The sequence below is a fragment of the Dysidea avara genome, chromosome 10 (assembly GCF_963678975.1).
Source record: "Dysidea avara chromosome 10, odDysAvar1.4, whole genome shotgun sequence".
NCBI classification, from domain to species: Eukaryota; Metazoa; Porifera; class Demospongiae; order Dictyoceratida; family Dysideidae; genus Dysidea; species Dysidea avara.
The window spans coordinates 14012078-14034792 of record NC_089281.1 but is presented as its reverse complement, the minus strand read 5'-3'; the positions used below and the strand labels follow the sequence as shown (position 1 = coordinate 14034792).

Here is a 22715-nt window from a genome sequence, read left to right as displayed (position 1 = left end):
TGCCCCCGAAGAGGGAATTTTGAAAATTTAACATTCTGAGATTGACAATTTTGACTGAAATTCAAACACCGAGTTAAAACCATGCAGAATTAATTTAAACTGCTCCCTAATAAAACTTAACATTGTGAGATAATTTTGACTAAAATTTGTAAATGTTTAATTAAGTGATTTCCAGTTTGTAAAAGTAGCTCCATGAGATGTAGCATACAACACAAAGACTAGCTAATTACAAGACACTACTTAATTAAGTTGAAATCTTTAGAATTAGCATAAGATCCCCTGCACAAGCATCACAAAAAAATTTAAGCATAATAATTATATGTGCTGCATCTCCAGAGAATTTCTATAGTCATTAACGCGTGGATAGAGTCATTAACTCAATTTAGAACAGCTATTTTAGTTATGTTACTCTTGACTGTTTTATTAGAGTAAATGACTGTTCTATTAGAGTATCTTGATTTCTAAATGTAGAGGGTGCTCTATCCTTAGTTCCTCTTGTGCTATGTAACAATTTGCTACACACATTTATTACATTACACATAGTCATAAAACGCATTAAAAATGTTTGAATTATGTCTAAGGTGCCTAGCTATGTGCAATGAACATTATAAAATTCTGAAGGGGGGCACTGGCTCCCCTGGATCTGCCCCTGTGTACACAAAAGCTACTACAAATTTCATGCATGCAGTATTCAAACTTGTACCTATAGTTTTGGTGGGGGACAGCTTCCAATATATTTACCCACCACATATTAAACAGTTTATACATTGCTTCCAAGTTCATGTACTTCAGAAGCAAATTCACTTCTGGAGTGCATGAAAGAGGAGGAGGTGTACCAATAGTGTATACAATAATCATTTGTAAATATAAATGATTGATAGGACAGATTATAGTACATTATTAATCAGAAGGAATAGCAGTCACTGTCATAATAAGGAGAGCCATAGTAGTAAGGAGAGTCATCATATCTCTCAGAGGAGGAGTATGGCTCATCATCAAACATGTTATTGTTGTCCTCATCAGAGTTGTACCACACCTCAGTTACTGTAGATGTCGTCCCAACCCTGTAGGGATTAATAATTATTATGACATATAACCACAATTCAAGAGTTCACAAATATTAAGTAGGATAGGCGTGACTCCAACTGGAATACATTCAAGAAACCAGGGAAGAGAACAGTACTTCAAAGTGGGGGTGGGGAGGATGGCAAGTCATGTGGGGTGCTGTCAGTTATAAAATATTTAATAATCAGTAAAGGACAGATGGACTCCATGGACTTGATTACGTATAGGCACATCTGCTTCTGGAGACAGGTAAAATAAATTGAACCAACTTATGTTTCCGCTGAAATACAGTAGTTAGGTGACTGCTCTATTAGACTATCCCAATCTCATGCACTCCCAGCATTGATTCATGTAGTAACCTTTTGCACATCCTACTAAATCAAGGCAAAATTTATGAGTAAAAAGAGGTACAATAATAGTGAGGGGACAGTTGTGCCCTCTGACCCCCCTATTTCTCCGCCCCTGCAAGAAACACACTGATATTAAGCAACCTTTTTTTATTCTCTCAAAGAATAATAGCTTGACCCTATCAACAGTCAATGAAGGACATAATTTTGATACAAAGTAAGTGGGTTTGTACAAGCTACACCACGAGCAGTTAGATACTCTCCCCCAAACTAGAACTCTTGATGAAAAGGATCTTCCACATACAACTTTCCAACTTAATGATTCATTACTACAAATAGGAAGATAGTAATATTACGGTCAATTGATCTACAACATAGTAAGAAAACTGTTGTAGAAAAAGTCAAGAGAAGTTGATGTGCGTGAAGACCCCTTCTTTCACACATTATATAGTTCTTACAATCTTGATGGAATAACTTCAGCTGATGGCTCCTCAGTGACCACACCAAATCTGAGCTGTAATAACAAAAGGTACATACAGTGTATAAGATAGCTGTTCCCCTATTTTCCCCTAGTGTGTATATAATTTTAAGGCATGATTGATCATTAACCATTTAAGGTTTTTCTAAGGCACAGCATGAAGTTCCAGAAAACAAAGTGAGAGAAGTAGCTATAACACTTAGTATGTCATATTACATGGTGGATGTCCAATCAGTAGGATTAAAATGTTGATGGAAATGTTGTTTGCTCATAATGTGGATTAATTTTGTAAAACGAAATTAGAAATTTTACGTTTGAGTAGGAATGATAGGCAATGAAACAAAGTAGGTCGACTATACCTGCAGCTATACTAGTGGACATTTAATCATAGTTTCGTGGCTTATATTTTTATCATCCCTACTCAAATATATATATATTTTCCTTGTTTGTTTACTTTTTTTGTAACACAATTACATTATTGTGAACTAGCACATACCACATCAAAGGCACCAAACACATTATAAAACTATTCAAGAAGTGTCTCTGCAATCAATCCAGCCACTATATTGCGGATCGTTTTCGTGATAGCCTATTCTAAAGCCATCACATGTTAACTACCACCTATGCGATAGTGGAAAAAAGAACACAGGACACAAAGGAGAACAAAGTAACCACTGTAGCTGCTGCGGTTGGCGAAAAGGCACATCTCAGGCCAATGAAAAATGAAGAATCAAGCCTACATAACCTCAACCATAGTCAATTTATTTTTGGCTGAAGTCATCAGCTATTTGGTCAGTTAAAACATTCACAGAGGGTTTGGGGTCACCTCTAAAGGCATTTTTTGTGTTTAATTCTGCCAAACTAATACTGCCAAACTGTCCTGAGGAAACTTGAGTCTGGTTTTTAGGTGAGAGATGTTAGCATACAAAGGTGAAGAATAAAAGAATACTGTGACAAAACTACACAAAGTTATATTGTACAGGCCATAAGTAAGGAAGGAAGTCAACTGCCCAATGGCAGCCGGCCTTACCTGGTCAGCTCCAATTGATAGCTTATCTCTTGTGCTATTTATCTTGTTCAGTAGCCGATATCCGTCAATCAGTTGACGTTCAGGTAGTTTGCTGATATAATTGGCTACACCACTGGTAGTTGATAATAGAGTGTTCTCTGTGAATTAATACTAACACCTGATAGGTGTTGACAGTATCTCATACCAAGAAATGCTTGTAGTGCATTTGTGTCCCCTTCCAAGTCTTCAGTGAGGAATGAAAAAGCATCAACAACTCGTTTGTTGCGGAAGAACTCGCTGACACTGGCATATGCTAACAGCTAAAACACATTAGTGTAGTATTAGGATAACACCCGAGAGGGGTGGGGCTACTGACCTTGTGGCATTTTGCAAGTAGCTCACATGCATCAATGATGAAGGATAAGTGATTCATGTTGACCGGCTCTGTGATGCTGTTGACTAGTTGACATAATCGTCTTGCAAATCCCTATACGTGATAATTATACACAATTTATACTAGTGATGTGTGATACACTTGAAACTTTGTATACATATCTAACTTTTGTGTAGTGTGACATGCAAATAATGAATGTAATACAATAGTGGAGTACGAGACATGGATCCCCTACATTATTGGGGGTGGTCTGTCTGGGGTATTTTAGAAGCTGACATAACTGGCTGTTGTTGTGGTTGCTCTACTACAGTGGTTGACTGACTGTTCTATTGCTCAATGCTCTATATTGACTGCTTTATTAGAGTACCTTGAGTTAGTATAAGCATTGACTAATAATAAAAGTGGTGCCACCTCCCTCATTTCCACTACCTATGGGTCACAATGATACTCAGTGACACCATATAACAAAACTATATACTAAAAGGTGATAGTCTCATAAACATGAACAAGGGGACATACATAGGATGTATGGTGCTGTGAACAACGTTGATTGTAATCCACAAACTTCTTTACATCCTGAGCAGCTTTGGACTCCTGTAGAACAATGCAAGGATCATGTGATCACACAGAGGACCATGTGATTATGACAAACCTTAGCTGAACAGCTGAAGTAGTCAGTGTGAGATGGTTTCCATGGTTTCAGGCACCTCCAGCAGAAGTCACAGCCACACTTGCACTTCATACTGTCAACAAGTGACAATAAAAAATAACAACAACAACAACAATCTTACTGTAAACAGCCTTCATTCTTCTCAATGGGTGCACTACAGCCTGGACAAAGTTTGGAGATCATTTTAGACAATTGTTTAGACTTGGCATCCTCCCCCATTCCTTCATAGAACCCTCCAGCCTCCATCCATTGGGTGATATCCTTACAACTAGCTGGCTCGTGTGCCTATGGTATATTGTAAAATGATGACATTATACTATACAACATTACCTCAATGAAGGTACAGTTGAAACAAGATGACCAGTGACATTTATTGCAGGTACCAGACTGACTGCCATCTGCTTTCCTCAATGCCATACCACAGCCTTGAGGGTTATGGCACCAAGTAAACCACTTGCTCATCTCAACATAAGACTTCACTACTGCTAGTTCGTACTGGCCCATCACTTCTGGTGTCAACAGTTGTTGGAATGTGCTACGAGTTACTGGCTGTTTGCAGCTGAGAATAGGACATGTTGTGTCCAGGGGGACACTCTGTGACAGACGTGTTGTCAAGTACTGCTTGCAGCAAGACTGTGTACAAGTAGTAATGATACATGATGACACGGTATAACACAACCAGGAATATTAGAAAGTAATAAAGTGATAAAAGCTCACATTAACTTTCCTACTAGCACAGTGTAAGTCTTAATAAAACAGACAATAATTATGGGACGCTTCAATTCTCCCAGTGTATCTTCAAGAGTAACAAGGTTAGTTTCAGGTGGGAAAAATACATAACCTCCTCTGATCACTAACCTGACATAATTCATGACCACATGACAGTCTCATGATGTTGGATACATCATTGAGACACACTCGACAGTTGCCTGGTGTGATAGCTGAAGATGATGCCTTTGTCTTTGCCAATCCTACCTCTGTTAATATTTCGTCACCAAGGGAGATGTATTCCTGTATAAGAACAACAACAAAATGACTAATAAGTTGGCTCATATTTCACATGCTTTGTACGAGTGCGTGTGCGTGAGTAAACATGTATGACCAATGCATGTAGTTGTGTTGTCCGAGTCCTGAGTGTCCATATCAAGGCCTTTGGGTTTGTGAGCACTACTATATACTTTAGATGGGAAATATTATAAAATGGTATGTTAACAATGCTTTGAAGTTCAATTAAAACAGAAATTTCTATATCACAAAGAGACTCCAACACAAGTCTCTTAGTACTAATTACTAAGAGACTCGGTGATTGACCATGCACTAGTTAACTATTGTTGACCGCTGATATACTGTCAACAAAACAATAGCACAATTGGCCTAGTAGCTAGCTAGTGCTTCACCACCTATACCGGTGAGTTAACTGGAGTACCAAGGCAGGTATTCAGGTGCCTTACTTTCCTAGAAAATTGGCTCAGTGCCAGCATTGCTGCAACACAACAGGCACCATTGCAGATCAGTGTCGCTAGCTATATGATTCCACTTTCACATCTTTCACATGAGGCATTCCATTGAGTCTTGGTCACCCTTGACTTGCCTTGGGTACTAGTTAGTAGTTGCGTATGAGGATACTCATCTGGTACTGCACCAATACAACTATATACAGTACTGTCCAAGATACTGTTGCTTACTCAAACTGATGCAGTACTTGTTGATAAGCAATGTGTATCACCAGTAAAAGTGTTGTCTCAGCCACTGAGCCTTAAGAGGCCAGTAAATTTTCAAGCAGAGGTTGGCATGCAGCCTTTCATATACTCTTCTCTAGCAATGGCACGCGGCATAGCTACGATGTCCTTTTCACTGCTGGCTGACCATTTTCTAAAACAATTAGACACCAAACACCAGTGTTTTCAAGGCATAAACGATTCGTAGGAGGTGTTAGAATGACGCAATACACCTCAGCTACGCCTTGGTTTGTATGTTAATAGCAGCATGTATGCGTCAAAATGCTGGTATTTGGTGACTAACTATAACGAAGTGTCAAGGTACACGTATCCAGGTTGGTTTAGCTATGTATTAAGAAATACTTCAGGACATTAAATTAATGGCTGTCCTCAAGTGTCCACATTCAGTGTGGATATATCAACAACAATTACAATCTCACCTGCATTACAGCATCCTCACTCCATTGATGGCGTCTTAGCAACAACTCCACCTGGTCTGCAGGTAGCTTGGTCACCTGTTAAAAGTGACCATGGTCTTGTCACTATAACAACAGCTTAACATACTCACCTCACTAATCCTAGTTACCATGGAAACAATTAAAGACTGTACATCCTCAAAGGTAAGTGATGAATTTGTCATTGTCTTGGTAACAATATGAGAATGGCTGGTACACTCTACTGACCTCTTCTTAGTCCGAGCAACTGGTGCTTTACTACTTGTTGTCAAGGGACGCTTGCGAGATATTGACACAGCTCTTCTGGGATCATGTGAGCCCTTAGCAACACAAAAAACAAGTTGGCTGTGCTACTTCTAAAAACCAGGTGCCCATACAGTTACCTCCCATGCTTTGCTAATAAACGTGTACTTTATATAATAAGTGGCTGAAGTAGAGACTATAAATCTTTGCTTGTCAAAATTATCACAGGAAAGATCGGCATACTCTAATAGAACAGTCTGATTGTTCTACTAGAGTTACTGACTGTTCTATTGATCTTTTTTGTGATTTGTGTTTTGACAAGCAAGGATTATAGTATGGTACAAGTATTCTACCTATTATGCTAGCATCATGCTCAATGCTTTCAGCTCCTATTACACTCAATATTATGCTAGCATAATCGGTAGGCCCCTACAAGCTAACAAGGCCTAATAGAGTAGTGTGAAACTTACAGGCTACTTTTAGCATAAACCATTTTGCTCATGTGGGTGCAGAAAAAAACAAATATACAAACAAACAAACAAACATACATACAAATATACACGTACTTTTTTGGAAAACAATCTCAGGAAACCAGGCAAAAGCCCACAGCCAGACTTTGGCCAGCTGTGGGTACACGTCTGGTCAAGGGCATCGGAGCCGGGGGGGGGGGGGGCATGGCCCCCACACTATTTTTAAAAGCATGTTTTGGCCCCCCCACTTTTGGGGCCAACTAGCTCAGGTTGAAACAATCAGCCAAAGCTATATACACAGAAATACATACATTCATAGAAGAAGCCATACAACACAATGCACCAGCACTGTCTCTTGTGGCATCACCAGTCCCCCCCTCGAGTCCTCCACAACTGTCAAGCCATTCACTGTTAGACCCAAAAGCGCCTATAATTTTATTTATGATTAGTCCTTGCACGTGACATCTGTTGTTCAAATATTTCCTGGAGCCTGTGCAGTGAGAAGCTTAAATAGTGAAAAGAATGCCACATCGGTGGTATTATGATGGGAAAGGTTACACTCGAATAGAAGGATAGCAGCAGATCTAAAAGGGCAGTCTCATTGTAGTGCGTGAATGTACAGGAGTTGCTGACTTCTGAGTACTGACTATTGAATTTGGTGAAGAGTTGATTTATCAAGTAGTCTAAAGAAAGGCATACAAGGATATGTAAATGAGAGTAGCCAGCCATGAACGCAGTAGTGGTGTGGGGTTCACATGATCCTCACGGTCAGAACCTGCTACAGCAGATAACCCAGTTCCTTCAAGGTATGATGTTTTGCTTAGCGGATAATACTGTTAATGTTATAAACCTTGTAGTGGAGGTACTGTACAATAAACATAAAGGAAAGACCTTCACGTGACCATGATTTCTCATGTGATATATACATGTATCGAGCACGTGCAGTAGGCATAGCAGAGTGAGCAGATAGCCGTGCATACATTGTAGCTGTAGGGTTATATTTATTACCTAGTGATAACACTTCACAACACCTATATATAAACGAACTTATGAACTGAGCTACAAGAGCCCTATCTGTGAGCCTGCATAGGTGTTGATCAATTTATAGTTAGCTGATTATGGATGCCTTTGGCCCCCCCACTCTAAAAATCGTTCCTACGCCCTTGTGCCTGGTTTTTAAAACAGTAAACTAGAAACTATTTATGCAATGGGACCTACTCTTAGTGGCCACTTGTATAGAAGGCCACCTCTTCAAAAAAGCCATTTTCACTTAAACATTCTCCATGGTGACACACACAACTCACTGGTTGGCTACTGCTAGGCAACAGTTCCATGGTAGACGGTTGATAAAGGATAACATGAGGCTTCACACTACAACGGTGAAGGTACCCATCTAGTATTAGTCGGTCAATACGGAAACAAACATCACGACTGTCACAGTCAAAACGTTCAAATGGTGGTCCTCCCTCAAACTGCCCAATGGAACATCCTTTGATTACCTACAACAAATATAAGCACAGTAGCTTACGTACAGTAAACAATGATTCAAATACATGTATACAACTCCATATGTGTTGCATAGTGGCCTACAGAGTAAGTTGGACATATTTTAAGCACTGTTAAAATAAATATGCTAAGTCTGTTTCTTGTTGTTGTAAATACATGGACTCATTATAAATCATTGTCCTGTATACATTATATGTATACGATTTACTATGTACATCTATTATTATGTTTACAAAACAAAGTACATTGGCTTGAAGCACGAACCCTAGGGAGCCCAACCAGTTTTTTTTTTAAGTTTTGCATTGCAACTATTGAGACTTGTGCAAAATACTCAATAAAACTTTACATAGATGTAATGTCTAATAACATGAATCAAAATGGTGAAAATTGCAAATCCATTGCAACCAGGGGCATCAGAGTAAAAGTGAAAGTGGTAAGGCTCAGTCCAAATGCAGCTAGTCTAGGGGTGCTCCCCCAGAAAGAAATGCTATTTTGGACTGTAATACTGCCTGTGTGCAAGGTGCTAGCTACTTGAAAAGTAAAATCTAGACAGCACCTCTATAATACTGTTTAAATCCAAAATATAAACTTTAAGGAATGTTTCCAAAATAGTTACAAAGAAAAACAAACAAAGCTAAATATAATGGTAATTATTTTAGAGGTGTCCAATACAAAGGAAGTGGACACGATTCTGGGTTAAATAAGTGTTGCTAAGTATTGCATATTCACTAAGTTAAATAGAAAGTTTTTTTTTTAAATTTATTTCACTGAGCCAGAGAGTGGTGTCACTGGCCACGCCTACTCTGACGCCATTGATTGCAACCTATATCCTAGCAAAATTTTCCACAACGGGTTTTAACTTACATAGCTAGCAATGGTATCAGTAGAAACTTCCCTATCTCTCTTCAACAGCCTCACTATGGCAGCATCCATGATATTTCTGCGTCGCTCAAACAAGTGTGCCAAGTCAACCTGTCTGTTGCTATGGTAACCAGAGGTATACTGACCACTGTGGATCCAAATACATTGTTGTGGATTACGTTGCTTAGCAACCTGTGATGTAAACTGATGATTTAGTTTGAAGGTGGTATCAGGGGAGTAGACGCCATCTTGACTTGGTGGTATTGCTACTAAAATGTTCTGTGGTTCTGAGGTTAGTGCTAAAAGGGTGAGGCTCAATAGCTCCTCTCCCAAATGTGTGCTTGCTTGCAAAGAGTGAAATTTGTACACCTGGAGATGAAATTGAAAAACTAAATTTCAATAAACCCTCTGGTATCAAGCCCCAGTGTGCTACATACATACTACCCCTTTATACATAGAGTCCCAACTACCTACTCAAACAGAACATGCACCTACTGAGCAGTTACTATCAATTTCAGAGGGCAAGAATTGCACAAGGAGCTAATATGGCCTGTACAAGTACATTATGTTAAGTTCACCTTCAAATTAATACCACTACTGGTGATAGATAAGCAATCCTAAGATGTCAATGTAGTGTTTGATACTCTGCCCTGTACACAAATATTATGACCAAATGATAAGCATACTACAGGTAGGACATTGTCTATCCTAGGCTAAGCCAGAATATTGTGTTAACTGGTGTGTGTGTGTGTGTGTGTGTGTGTGTGTGTGTGTGTGTGTGTGTGTGTGTGTGTGTGTGTGTGTGTGTGTGTGTGTGTGTGTGTGTGTGTGTGTGTGTACGTGTGTGTGTTCTATAAAGAGACTGATACAAAATGCACATTACAAAAAATGGTTAACAACTGTTACTAGTCAGTTACATGTGAAGGCAGGTACCCACTGCAAGCTACCCACAACGGGTACCATTGAGAACGGCTGCAGCCTTCGCCCTCAAATATGGCTGACTAACAACAATTGTTAAGCATTTAGCAATGTGTACATTTGTGTGCATGCCCTTCTATTAGAATAACCAAACAAAGCCTGTATATAAACTTTAGTGATTGAGCTGTTTAGATAATGGAGGTACCACTACAAAATGAACTTCCCATACCTCAGATTTGTTGTACTGTAGTAGGACGATCATTTGTGCTGTGGACACCATCAATCGTAATTTATTGTAGCTCAAACAACCACTGCCATAAACTGTCCACTCCAACTTCTTGTTTCTTACCTGCTCCTCATCTCGAGTTGCTAGGAACAAGAAAAACAATAATTTTTACATAGCAGATATCCACCAGAAATTCTTAGACAGTTAGTGTTCAACTATTTCCTTTTTAAATGGTATAGCTGCCAGTAGCATACATTTAGCAAATCATGGAAACTACAACCACATTCAAAACATGGCTATTTCTGAATTTTCAATCCCTATTAAGACTCCTATATCAATGATGGAATTAACCTGGAAGAATTTAGGACCAAATCTTTATGAGCTATTACTGTGGAAATAAAGATGTTCTCTTTTAGAGGCAACACTGGATGCTGTTGGCAATACGGAGTGTTTGTCCTTACTTAGGAGAGTTGTTAATAGAAGGCAGACTGTAGTACACTAACCTGAACAGAAGTAGGATTGGTAGTCAGTGCAGAATTGCTGTAGTGGCTGTGGGAGAGTTTGCAGGGGTGGGAGGGGCTGATAATTGAGAGGCCAGTAGCATGGGGTAAGGGTATACACTTGCAATGTGTGTTGTTTATAAAATGAGCACTTCTGAGCTAATCCAGTCACATCTGCCGGCATGACAAAAGATCTCTACATGAAAAGAATACCTTAGTAAACCACAATTGTACACTAACTAGGTACCAACAATATATGGCCAAATTTATGTGAATAGAGCAAAAGCAAAAATAATTATACATTTTCAAAAAGACATGAAGGATAGTCATATAGTATAGCATATATTTTGGCTGACAGAAATAATCACATGGATTATAACTCCACAAAAACATCTAGCTGTGGAAAATCACTTACTCTCTGTGGAGCACGCAGCCTACTGCCTGCTAGGACCATGTCAAAACCTTCCAATAGTTCAGAGTCACAAAACTTATCCATTAGCTGTTTTGATTGGTCCAAATCTGCCAGCATCAACCTGTGACACGTGATCATGAACATGCCATTCCCACCAGGATCACATGACCACTCACATGGGATACTTGTGTGGAAAGCAGTGGGTGAACATTTGTACCAATCTCCTTTCCATTGGCAACGAGATTGACCATCCATTCAAGATTCTAACTGACAAGTGACATCTATATAGGTAACCTCACTATCAAGTCACACTTCTCATTAATAAGCCATGCTTACCGGTAGTAATGCTCAAACACATGGGACAGGTCCAGGTTGTGTATGAATTGTAGCGGTTCAGCAAGTTGTGATAATATGGTTTCCCTCTCTGTTTCCATGGTAGCAGACAGCTGATGACGATCAGGACCATTAACATTGAGCAGTGAATCAATCGACAAACAAAATGACTGGCAGAACTACAAATAACAAAAAGACACATAAACAACATACACCAAATTTGTTGCTAATTACTATCCCACTGGGGGCATGCAAGGGTACATGTAGAGGATGGAGTCAGAATCTCTGACAAGTGTTGATTAGATCCCCAGACAACTTGCAATCTAGGCAAGTGCCTGTAACACCCTATTCACACTATGATAGTCAGTGCGCTTTCAACTCAAGGTGTAACTGTAAGTATCTATACAGCGAGGGATCTGGAATTCTATCACATTCAACCTACACTGTATTAGAGTTGCAATGATACAGTGTGTAGACGTAACAATACATTGTCTCTGGTGTATCACGATACAGCGATATATGGCATGATACAAAGTAGAGTCTAAGTAATGGTCTATGTTGTTTTTAAATTTTGTTTTTGAGAAACATTACATATTACTCAATTTAACCACAATGTACAATAATTTGATTGTCAGCCACCACGATATGTCGATATATCACGATACGCGATATATCGATACGGTTTGACTTTGTATCAATACAGCGATATTGTCTAAAACAATACGATACGTGATATATCAATATATTGTTGCATCTCTACACTGTATACATGAAACAGCGTAACTTCTTCTACATTATAACAGTTGATTATTACTGCATACCTGTACACTGTGAGGCTCGCTGAGTGCTTGTAACTGCTCAGCAAAACCTTCTTTAAGAGCGATGGCATAACGTGAGTGTCCTCCAAACAGCTCTCTCATTGCACACTTTAACTTGTTATAAATGTTCAATAATCCAGTAGCCACAGTGTGCGGCTTACTCTCTGCTAGCACAACACTGAGTGTCTGTTCCACGTGATGCTTCACAGTATCTTTCCAACACTGTACTAGTGCATCTGATGAAGAATTTGTGGTTAATGAAGGTGCTGGCTCCTTTTTGCTTGATTTCTGTTTGCTACTGGCAGATGAACCAGTGCTGGTAAAAGAGCTACAGTCTACTAACAGGCGGCACATGCAGCGAATACGTGACATGGATACCCAGTCTTCGGCACTTAACACGTAGTCACATGAGCTGGTGTCATCATCAGCAACAGGGAAAATGGTCTCTAACGAAGGGCAGTACATCCTCTGTAAATAACAGCCAATCAAACCAGACAGCTTCTTGTCACCACCTGAAGAAATTGAAACAAATTATTACATTAAATGATACTGTACACCAGTTATTCTGGGACTTTATATAATTATTCATGATTATTTCAAAAAATATACAAGTCAAGAAATTTTGTGGTCAAAAAATTATTTTAGTACACAATAAAACTGTATTTCCAAATACAGGTAGCCAACAATCCATGTGTAACTCAAGGTGAATAAAAACTCTGTAAAACATTTTTGGCGGTTTCAGAAAACAAATTCGTATTTCCAAACCTTATATGGCATTCCAATACAAGTGTAATAATAAAGACACAATCGCTCATAAAAACATGAATGTAACAAAGTGCAATTCGCAAAAAAAAATACATTTCCTAGACCTATTGTGCTGACCTTTCTGTGTGAACTGTTTAGCCATTGGTTGGATTAGGTACTGGTGACAAGCTTGTCCTAAACTCTCCTTTGCAACAGTTGTTTGCAGGTACATATCAGCAAAGGATTGCTCATACGCCACTCGATCGCTGAGCCTGTGTTAACATATGTATCATTGTTTGAATGACAAGATCTACACATACAGTAACAAACTTTTTTAGTTACAGACACAATAGAAATAACCTCAGTAGTTAAGGACAAATATCTAGGTCTAGTTCCATACATTTTACCTCTAAAGTTTCAGTAAAATGGCCTAAAATGTTTGGTCCCAAGGAGTCCATTACAGAGAGATTCCACTGTATTACATATTTACCTGTCAAACAGGTCCAGTAAGTCAGGTTGGGTTGGCTCTTGTGACCATGTGTAGGTGAGCATGTTGTAGAAAATACCAGTCGCTGTGGACAACACTTCTCCAAACACAGACCACATAGGGTTGAACTCTGATCCTGTCACAGTCAGGCCATGCACCCTTGTGTCAATACCACCCTAGTAGGTAACAAAGTGATTACACTAATGTGGACACTTGCGGACACCTATATAATCCAGACACAGCCTGTGTATACTACTGATCATTCTGGGTGAGTGCATAGGTTCAGTTTGATACTTGGCTCTGGTTTAAAACAGTTCAAAACAGAGGGCTAGTGTAAACAGGCTGCTAATTCAGGTCTCAAAATATCTCTTAATACGTATATACTGACCAGAACATCTGTAATACAAACAGCTAAGATATACACATACTATGAAAGTTAAGGACTCTTAGATAATTGGACTCAAAATAGAAAAAGCCTCCATAATATGGACAGATTTTGTTCCAACATGAGGGTTCTGCCCACACTGGGTTGGCAGAGGTACCAGTGATTGAAAATGATCAGCTGGACCAACACAATTGTTACAAAATTGTCAATATATGATATGTTCGTGGTTCAAAACACTTAAATTATCTGTCATTTGACTGTGGTTAGCTTCATAGTCTAGAAGGTTACCTGGCTACACTTCTTGATTTTGATTGTGATGATTGGATAGTGTTTACGTAGATTACCCAATAGATTAACATCTCCAGTAGTGTTGGCTTCTACTGTCACCTAAGTGAAGATTGAAACTGTTAGCATATGATTCATTTTGCCATTATGTTTCACAAATTTCACATGTACAATATAGCCTTGTGAAGTTTTGATATAGAAATTCCAATGCAAGTACAATGGAGACAGGGCCATTTGTGAAACAGTGAACGATAAGGAAGCCATAATGTACATAGCACTCTTGCTACAATACACTAAGTACGATCAGTCAGATTCAATCTTCACTTACATTAGCAAGCACAGTCATGTGATCTACACTGTTTCCTCCTTCAATAGCCACCTTGTGAGGAAGGTAACTGGAGTCACTGCTGTTGACACTAATCGCTAATGACCTGAAAACCATAATCAAATATTATAGACATCACAACCACATTACATGAACATCACAAATCCAAACCCACAATCAAATCTAACACCCATCACTATAAAACTGATAGCAGTGTTAGTACTGTCATCATCAGTATGGTGTAATCCTTACCTGTGACCTCCTTGAGGTCGCTTGTAAGACGTGATGTATAAGAGTGTTATGACTTGCTAGTGAGTTAAGACACTCTGGGGACAGGTAGGACTGCAACACCTCCTGTATCCCATAACTGAACCACACCATGCTGGTGATGTGACCAACACTTCATATAGTAATAACACAAGCACAAGGGATCATAGAAATAAAGAGTAGTGAAACAAGGGAGGTTATCTACACTTGCAGATATACTAGTGGACATTTAATCACTAATTCAGTAGCTATAGAATGAAGTATAGGGATTAAATATCCACTAGTTTATCTGCGGGTGTAGATGACCTCCCTTGTTTCATTTTTATTTCTATGTTCCCTTAAATTCCTAACTATTCCTTGAGCTTGTTTGTTTACTTTCTCTGTAACATAATTAACCCACGCATACCGCATCAAAGAAAGAACGGCACTATAGACATTACAAATTAATTTTGTATCTGAAGGTGTACCCCACCAATCAATTACTGAAAAGTGAAGTGGCCACTATGCTTCATATTTAGTGTTACAAACGAACAACAGAATGAGAAGTGTCTCTGCAATCAATCCAGTCACTATGGAAAATATCAACGATAACTGTGATGGCTAGTCAGCAAAGCTACAGGAAAGCCACAATGCACTACCATGAATTGATCTTGCACTGTCAGCTAAAAGCATAAAAGAGGACAAATGTAAGTCCATGAAGAATGCATTGTGCATACTACGGTATGCTTGTCAAGCTAAAACGACATCTAGAGTCAAGCCTGTAGCCTTAGCTGCTACTGAGTTATACTTGTCTGAAAGCATTAAGTAAGTAAGCAAGTCAGTCAGTCAGTCAGTCGCTCAGCAGAAAAAACTTATTATTGGAAGCATTTTGGGTTGCACTAAAAACACTTTTGGGCTTGGCTATATACCTAACCAATACTGCCAAGGTGCTATGAAGGTATTGTGAGGCTGGTTTCTGGTCAATATTTTATTTTGCGAGAATGTTATGTGGTAGATGCAGAAAATTTTAATACTTTTGTGTAAACAACACAGCTACTGGTATGAAAAGTATTTATGGATAAACAGCTAGCTTGATCACATGTAAATTGCTAAAACTAACCAAGCAAATCCTATTTGCTAGTTCTATGACTAGCTGTATGGACACTTACTAATGGTCTGATGGTCGAGACCTGAAGCAGTTCTGAATATTTGAGGTGACTATTCTGAACAAAATGACTTGGAAAGTACTATATCACATCACACTTTAAGCACTGCCTTTGCTTGCTTGTGTGTGTGTGTTTGTGTTTGTGTGTGTGTGTGTGTTTGTGTGTGTGTGTGTGTGTGTGTGTGTGTGTGGTGTGTGTGTGTGTGTGTGTGTGTGTGTGTGTGTGTGTGTGTGTGTGTGTGTGTGTGTGTGTGTGTGTGTGTGTGTGTGTGTGTGTGTGTGTGTGTGTGTGTGTGTGTGTGTGTGTGTGTGTGTGTGTGTGTGTGTGTGTGTGTGTGTGTGTGTGTGTGTGCTCTCTCTCTGAACTAATACAGCACAAGGTGAAACCGAGTGCTGTATTAGTCTTTCAACATGTTTGTACACTGATGTACTGCTGCTGTAAAGCATATAGAGAAAAAGTACAACATAGAGGCCTTCTACCAATCTTATGCATACTGCCCTCGCATAGACATACCACTATTATCACACACGCAACACAGACAGACAGACATACTTAATCACAATGTTCTTCTTGATATATACTCTTATCCAATGAGATCCAGTGTGGCCGGAGGATTCCCAGTAGGTATGCTTGTTTCCATCAGTCAACTGGTCCTTACGAAAACTGCCACTAGACACTTCGACACGATCCCAGCACTGCTCCTGTGTCCCTATCAGGCCACTGTGTACTAATGAGGGAAAGGAAGATGAGTTCACTAGTACAGCAGAGCCACCATACTGTTTATTACTTTTAAAAACTATTGACGCTAAATTAGCTTAGAGTTACTAGATGGTGTTCACAATTGATTGACTAAGCTAACATAGCTAGCTGCAGAAAGATCCTTTTAAATGCACAAACCTTATAGGTCACTTGTCACACTTGCCAAGTTTCCCTCTGCACAACATTTAATTTTTATTGGCACGTTTGACAAATTTGCATTAACTCTGTTTACCCACTTGCCATTATTTCCCAACCAAATAAGGCTAGCATTGCCCACCTGATGACATGTACTGGACTAGGGTGGCCAGTCTGGGTAGCATCACATGATCTTGATATCGTCGGCAATCATTAACATGTTGTATTATCAACTGTACAGTTCCAGCTAGCACTCCAACCAGAACCTTCTGAGTAACAGTAGACATGTCCTCTACATCTGGGGAAGTTCCTCTTAGCTCCCTCAATAACATCATCACTTCTTCCTAGAGTTAATGAGAAAACAATGGATATAGCCACTATGAGAAGATTCACTGAGGATCTAATATTTTATGACTAAGAATTTTGCTATAATATATAATGAGCTCTAATAAGTTTCTTTTTCACTGCCGAGACCAAAATCTTGTTGGAACCTCTATTTAGCACAATCTTACTAAAACAACAAAAATCAACAGGGAAAATCAAGGGGATGAATTCTTTCCCAAATACCCTATACAACAGAGCAGGAAACTAACATCCTTTTCGTATCTTTCCAGTAGCATGGTGAGGCAGTTATCAAACAATTTGGTCTTTGTCGCTGATCTGTTGTCTTCACTAGACTCCCATATCTTGTGTAACACCTGGATGGCTAGCAACTGTAACTATGGTAACCAAACAGAAAGTGAAGTAGTGACCATGGCAACACAATACACACACTTACCCGTCGTGATTCTCCTGACTGATTGAGGACGGACACTATTCCTCTAAAGCCTCCCTGTAGGATGACTTCGGAACAAGACTGATTGCCAGCCTTCACCACACATCCTATGATACTGTAGTGGCAAAATTTATGTCATAACTGTATGACAATGTTAATCATTATAGAATAGTTTTATACCTCATTTTAAATCCGAAAACCCTCGTATGAAATTAACTTGGATAAAATGGCGAATGTTTCACCCATAGGTCCCATTGAAAGTGGTGGCTAGAGATACTGTAGCTTTGTGAAAAAAGCTTTACTGAGTCCTATGTGAGTATGATAGTGGTGTCATGAGAAGCAGGCTAGGCTGTGTGGTGTATACTAATTCATACTAAGTCACATGTAATTTTGAAAAGTTTTGTTAACCCATATGGTCACTTGCACATTGCTATGATATCAATATTACAGCACTTACACAACGATATCAGAGCACACACTTGGTGACAGGCTACGAGACTTCTCCAACAAGTTAACCAGTTTAGCAATTCCTCGATAATGAAGGATGGAACGTACAAATATCTCTGGTGGTATGACTAGCGATGCATTACCATCAAATAGGGATCGGCCACCAATTTTCCCCAACAGTTGGAACACAGCACTTTGGCAAGTGTTTTCATCTAGTTGCTGTAGTAGAGAGGAAATCTCTTGGCAGTAATTTTCATCGGGTAATGGTGGAGAGTTGTTGCTAATAGAGAATCTATTCATTATGCCCATAAGTTGTTCTTTGCCAGGAAACACTGGGAATTCATTACGTATCACCTCCAGACATTTTGGTAGTTGCCAGTCGGCCATTTTGTTCAATAATGTCCAATCAGAATGTAGCACATTGGCTAGTACCACTAGTCCGTGATTGACTGCTTCTACTGATGTTCTGTAATAATTGATTGTGGATTTAAGTACACAGGACAACGTCATATGTGACAGAAGTGTACATTGGTTAATGTTTAAAAGTTTGGAAGTAACTTTGTAAAAGCTAAACACCTATAAGGTAATTTTTTTTTTCACTATCATAGTGGGATTTAGAAATACTTACTATCCAATCCACGAACCTCTTAGCCTAAAAAAAAATCAAAAGTTCAACGCTTAAATCCTCTGGGCATCCTTATACATCCAAATGCTGTTCCTCATACTTTAATAGACACATCATACATGGCAGCATTCATAAACAATAACCTTTTCTCAGCATCACTCATTTCCTTATTGTACTGGTTTGCAGCACAGTATAGTCCATCCACCAGGGTACGCAACCCACCATGTTCCTGCCCTGACACCAAACTGCTCACGATAGCCATGATTGAATTACGCTCTTCACGACGATGCTGATCACATGGGATATTAGTGACTGAGTAACCATAGGAACAGCGGCCCATCTGATTGTAGAAGCAGGTGATGCCCAAACGCTGCACATGAGCAGAATGGGAACCTTTCTTCATTGCATGCAGAATGGTCTTGAAGCCACCAGCAAGTGCATCCTCAACTAACAATCTTCCACTCCTGTTCTGAAGTCCATTCTGCATCAGTGTTAAGCACCGTGCTATAGTCCTGTAACGCTGTGGCTTTTCTCCAGTGATACTCTTCAACACTTCATCCACTGTAACACAAAACCTGCCATAGTCAGACAGCATATGGGAACTAGCCAAGTTCACCCTCATCTCCAGAGCACTATAGTCTAACGATTTCTTTTTCTTTTTCTTCTTCTTCTTAGCAGTTTGTGAGGAAGTGGAGCCAGTAGTAGAGTGTTCATGAACTTTGCCTGACACAATGTCTGCAAATGATTTCTTTGGCATCACGGCAATGCGACTAGACCTTCTCAAAAGAGCATCATTGCTAGATGTGTTGTCGTCAGTTTTGTTGTTGTTGGAAACCGGTTCAACAACATCAGATGCAGTAGTCATGGTAACACTGTTACTAATAGTAATTTCATCATCCTCTTGGTCAGATGAGGTGTCAGCATGTTCTGGTCCAAATGAGATCTCCACACAGGAAGATGAATAACCTCTGCCAAGGTGTGACGGTTCGTGATGTGATGTCCTTGTTACTCCCCACGTGCTGGTTGTGTCAGCGTTTGGACATGGGTCTGACAGTGGTGGGCATGGCTTGATTATCACTTGATCAGCACTGTTGCTGCATTCATTTTGAGGTCGTGGCTGATGATCGATGCTGCTGCTGTCTTCAGCTACTAGTGGCTCTGACATCAGTAATGGATGGTGTTGCCGTAGGTGACGGATCACTTGGTTAGCTTCCTGAACTGATGGCAGTATCTCAATTAGATCATCAAATGTCTACAATGCAAAAAACAGCCCTTTAAAAATGGACTACACTTACAAGCAAAGCAGCATACTAGCTGGAAAGTTTGCATGCTACAGTGAGGCCTGCTCTACATCCTGTCACCTTAGGGCCTAAATCTCCTGACCTTACTAAGCAGGTGGCTGCATTGACCAGGTCACAAATAACACATATAAGGCTTTCAAGTTGGGTGATTTAGGCAGGTAACCTTATCAGAGTGGCTAAGAACCTATAAACTCTATCAGCAATCCTCACCTTAACCTTGTATGATGATAGCATCAGTAGTAACCTGTTCAGATCTGCACTGTCTAACCTCTTGACATAGTACAGCACTTCCCACCAATCAGTCCTCTGTACAGTACTGCCACGGTTACCAGTAACGTTCAAACCATATGGGTGTCTCTTTTTCACAATACCAGTGGAAGGTGATTGCTTCTTGTCGGCTTCTGTAGTGACAATAAGTATGTCACCATTCTAATAAATTCACCCATCAGCAAGAATCTACTGTAGCCATAGGCACTTAACAGCAGAAAGAGAAAGCAAAGACAGCTAAACATCCAAAGTTTACTCAATTGAAGACATTGCAGAGAATGTGCAGTAATGTGTGCAGTAATGTATGCACTGCACATATATATATATATACAGAAAATAGTTAAATTAAAAAAATGAAGTAGGGATCAATAAAAGCAGTGAAACAAGAGGAGAATGATGGTATTATAGCATAGCGTCTGTGAGAAAATCCCTACAATGGCATGTTATAAGAATTATTTTGTTCAATGTTAAAGTAGGGATTTTCTCACAGAGCTATGCTGCAATGCCATCATTCCAGGGCTTAATCTAGGGGAGGGGGGGCACTCCACCCCTCTCTCTCCTCCTTAAATTTTCTCAAAAGTTTAAATGAAAGTCTGAGATACACTGTTGCCCCCTCCCCCCCTCTCATAAACCTTATTTTGCCCCCTCTTGAGTTAGTTCCTATGTGAAGGCCTCGTTTTACTACCTTTGATAGCATGGATCCCTACTTCATTTTTAAATTAATAATTTACTTTTAGTTTTTTTTTTGTTATAGCATACTGTTCTACTAGGGTGACTGCTGTATTAGAGTATCTGAAGTCACCTACCAAGGGGTACACCATTTCTTACTTTCTATTATAACCAACAAGGGGATGTGGTCATCGTGTTTGAGTAAATAGACTTAACTGTTAAGAGATATGGTCTATGTGCTTGATTGTTATTAAATCATTAATGGGCGTGGTCTTGAACCTATTGTGAAGTTACAGGTATCTACTGGGAGAACAGCACCTTTTACAATAGCACAAGTGCTTTTTGACGCCTAAATATGCTTCTCAAGAAAAGCACTAATACTGAAAATTAACACCTGGATATGGTTTCATTGCATGAAGAAGATGATGACCAGCCTGATTGAAGATAAAAGGAAAGACAAGGGCAAGGTGTAGAGGGCATACACTCATCAGAACCCCAAAAGGCACATGACACTGATGAGTTTGTTATTGCAGCATAAAACCTTGGTGCCCATGGGCTGCTTCATTTGGCCTCCAGCCTTGTGACTGAAGCTGCCAAGTGGACACAAAGACAAAAATTCAAGTTTTGGTGATTTTTTTATTAAATTTTATATCTGGCCACCTGTAAAATTTTTTTTTCAATTTTAATACTGTATTAGAAGTATCATTTTAGTATTCTAGGCAATTTGTGTTGTGAAAGATGTCTATAGGAAGCATTTCGGCACACATCATTGCAGGGGTGATCCCTACTTAAACCATACTTGTAGGAGATCAAAGTGTACTGTGATTTCCAAAATAGTATGGCTAATCAAGTGTATGACATTTTGCATAGTTCTACAGCTAAAAAACAGACTGTACTGATAATGTGATGGCCAAATTCTAAAGTGGTTTGAGTATATACCAGACATAACTCACAAAGCAATGTTAAAATGACATGCATAGTATGCTTTGATCTTTGGAGAATATGAGGTCTTTAAAACCCACTAAGAGACATGCTAGCAGGTTCTTAAAAAATGGTTAGAAGCTTGCTAGCAGAAAAGACCTTGGCATCACAAATCTCACTTTTGATCATTGATTTGCAATGCTCCCTCCAAGCATATTCAGGCTGATAGCCTGCAGTGGGTGACCAGTCGCCCAGGCCAACATATGGTTAACCACTCTATTCATGTGCCAGATCCAAGTCTAACTTGTGAAAGGAAGCGGTACAAGTTTTGATTCTTTTCACACTTCGACGAAAGCATGTTCAGTCTTCCGTGATTATTTTAACATTGTGTGACGATTTCAGAACGACATATAACCCAATCCCACATAGAGCTGTGCAATAGTGGCAATCAATTGATTATTGTGATAGCTATTAACAATTGTGATCTTGATAGTATACTATTGTGATTACTTATTCATATCTGTGTTTAGTCAAAAATAACAGAAGCAAACATGATAGCGTTGAAGTTCAGAAAACTGTAAAAGACTAGTAGCTTGAGCATGGACAACAAAGATAACAACTGTAATGATGACACATAACAATTTTTAGTGGAGTGTTAGAAAAGCAGATGTGTGGTGTTTACGTAATTGAGGTATTCAAGTGTTTGTATAGGTGAGGTTGAGTGTCTTTAATAACTATCGTGATACTATCGTGAT

General features: G+C 39.3%; 1 protein-coding gene and 1 non-coding gene across 2 annotated transcripts in view; one reads left to right on the top strand and one right to left on the bottom strand.

Annotated features, from left to right (window-relative positions):
- Window positions 1-839: 839 nt before the first annotated feature.
- Window positions 840-22715, bottom strand: part of LOC136267862 (cullin-9-like) — a 25936-nt gene continuing 4060 nt past the window's right edge. The window contains exons 3-33 of the mRNA XM_066063027.1: window positions 20314-20504; window positions 18946-20054; window positions 18188-18643; window positions 17734-17845; window positions 17549-17674; window positions 17098-17299; window positions 16614-16788; window positions 14653-14755; window positions 14328-14426; window positions 13658-13830; window positions 13306-13439; window positions 12427-12935; window positions 11609-11784; window positions 11449-11553; window positions 11276-11393; window positions 10864-11056; window positions 10364-10503; window positions 9220-9585; window positions 8154-8348; window positions 6250-6456; window positions 6122-6196; window positions 4822-4974; window positions 4294-4596; window positions 4085-4248; window positions 3946-4036; window positions 3813-3887; window positions 3276-3386; window positions 3105-3219; window positions 2921-3057; window positions 1871-1926; window positions 840-1064 (exon numbers count right to left, since the gene is read on the bottom strand). Of these exons, the coding sequence (XP_065919099.1) occupies window positions 905-1064; window positions 1871-1926; window positions 2921-3057; window positions 3105-3219; window positions 3276-3386; window positions 3813-3887; window positions 3946-4036; window positions 4085-4248; window positions 4294-4596; window positions 4822-4974; window positions 6122-6196; window positions 6250-6456; window positions 8154-8348; window positions 9220-9585; window positions 10364-10503; window positions 10864-11056; window positions 11276-11393; window positions 11449-11553; window positions 11609-11784; window positions 12427-12935; window positions 13306-13439; window positions 13658-13830; window positions 14328-14426; window positions 14653-14755; window positions 16614-16788; window positions 17098-17299; window positions 17549-17674; window positions 17734-17845; window positions 18188-18643; window positions 18946-20054; window positions 20314-20504 (6329 nt within the window). The 3' untranslated portion in view covers window positions 840-904. The remainder of the gene's footprint in view (window positions 1065-1870; window positions 1927-2920; window positions 3058-3104; window positions 3220-3275; window positions 3387-3812; window positions 3888-3945; window positions 4037-4084; window positions 4249-4293; window positions 4597-4821; window positions 4975-6121; window positions 6197-6249; window positions 6457-8153; window positions 8349-9219; window positions 9586-10363; window positions 10504-10863; window positions 11057-11275; window positions 11394-11448; window positions 11554-11608; window positions 11785-12426; window positions 12936-13305; window positions 13440-13657; window positions 13831-14327; window positions 14427-14652; window positions 14756-16613; window positions 16789-17097; window positions 17300-17548; window positions 17675-17733; window positions 17846-18187; window positions 18644-18945; window positions 20055-20313; window positions 20505-22715) is intronic.
- LOC136237388 (U8 small nucleolar RNA) lies at window positions 14878-15021 on the top strand. The gene has a single exon (XR_010692452.1). It is a non-coding gene; the product is annotated as a U8 small nucleolar RNA (small nucleolar RNA).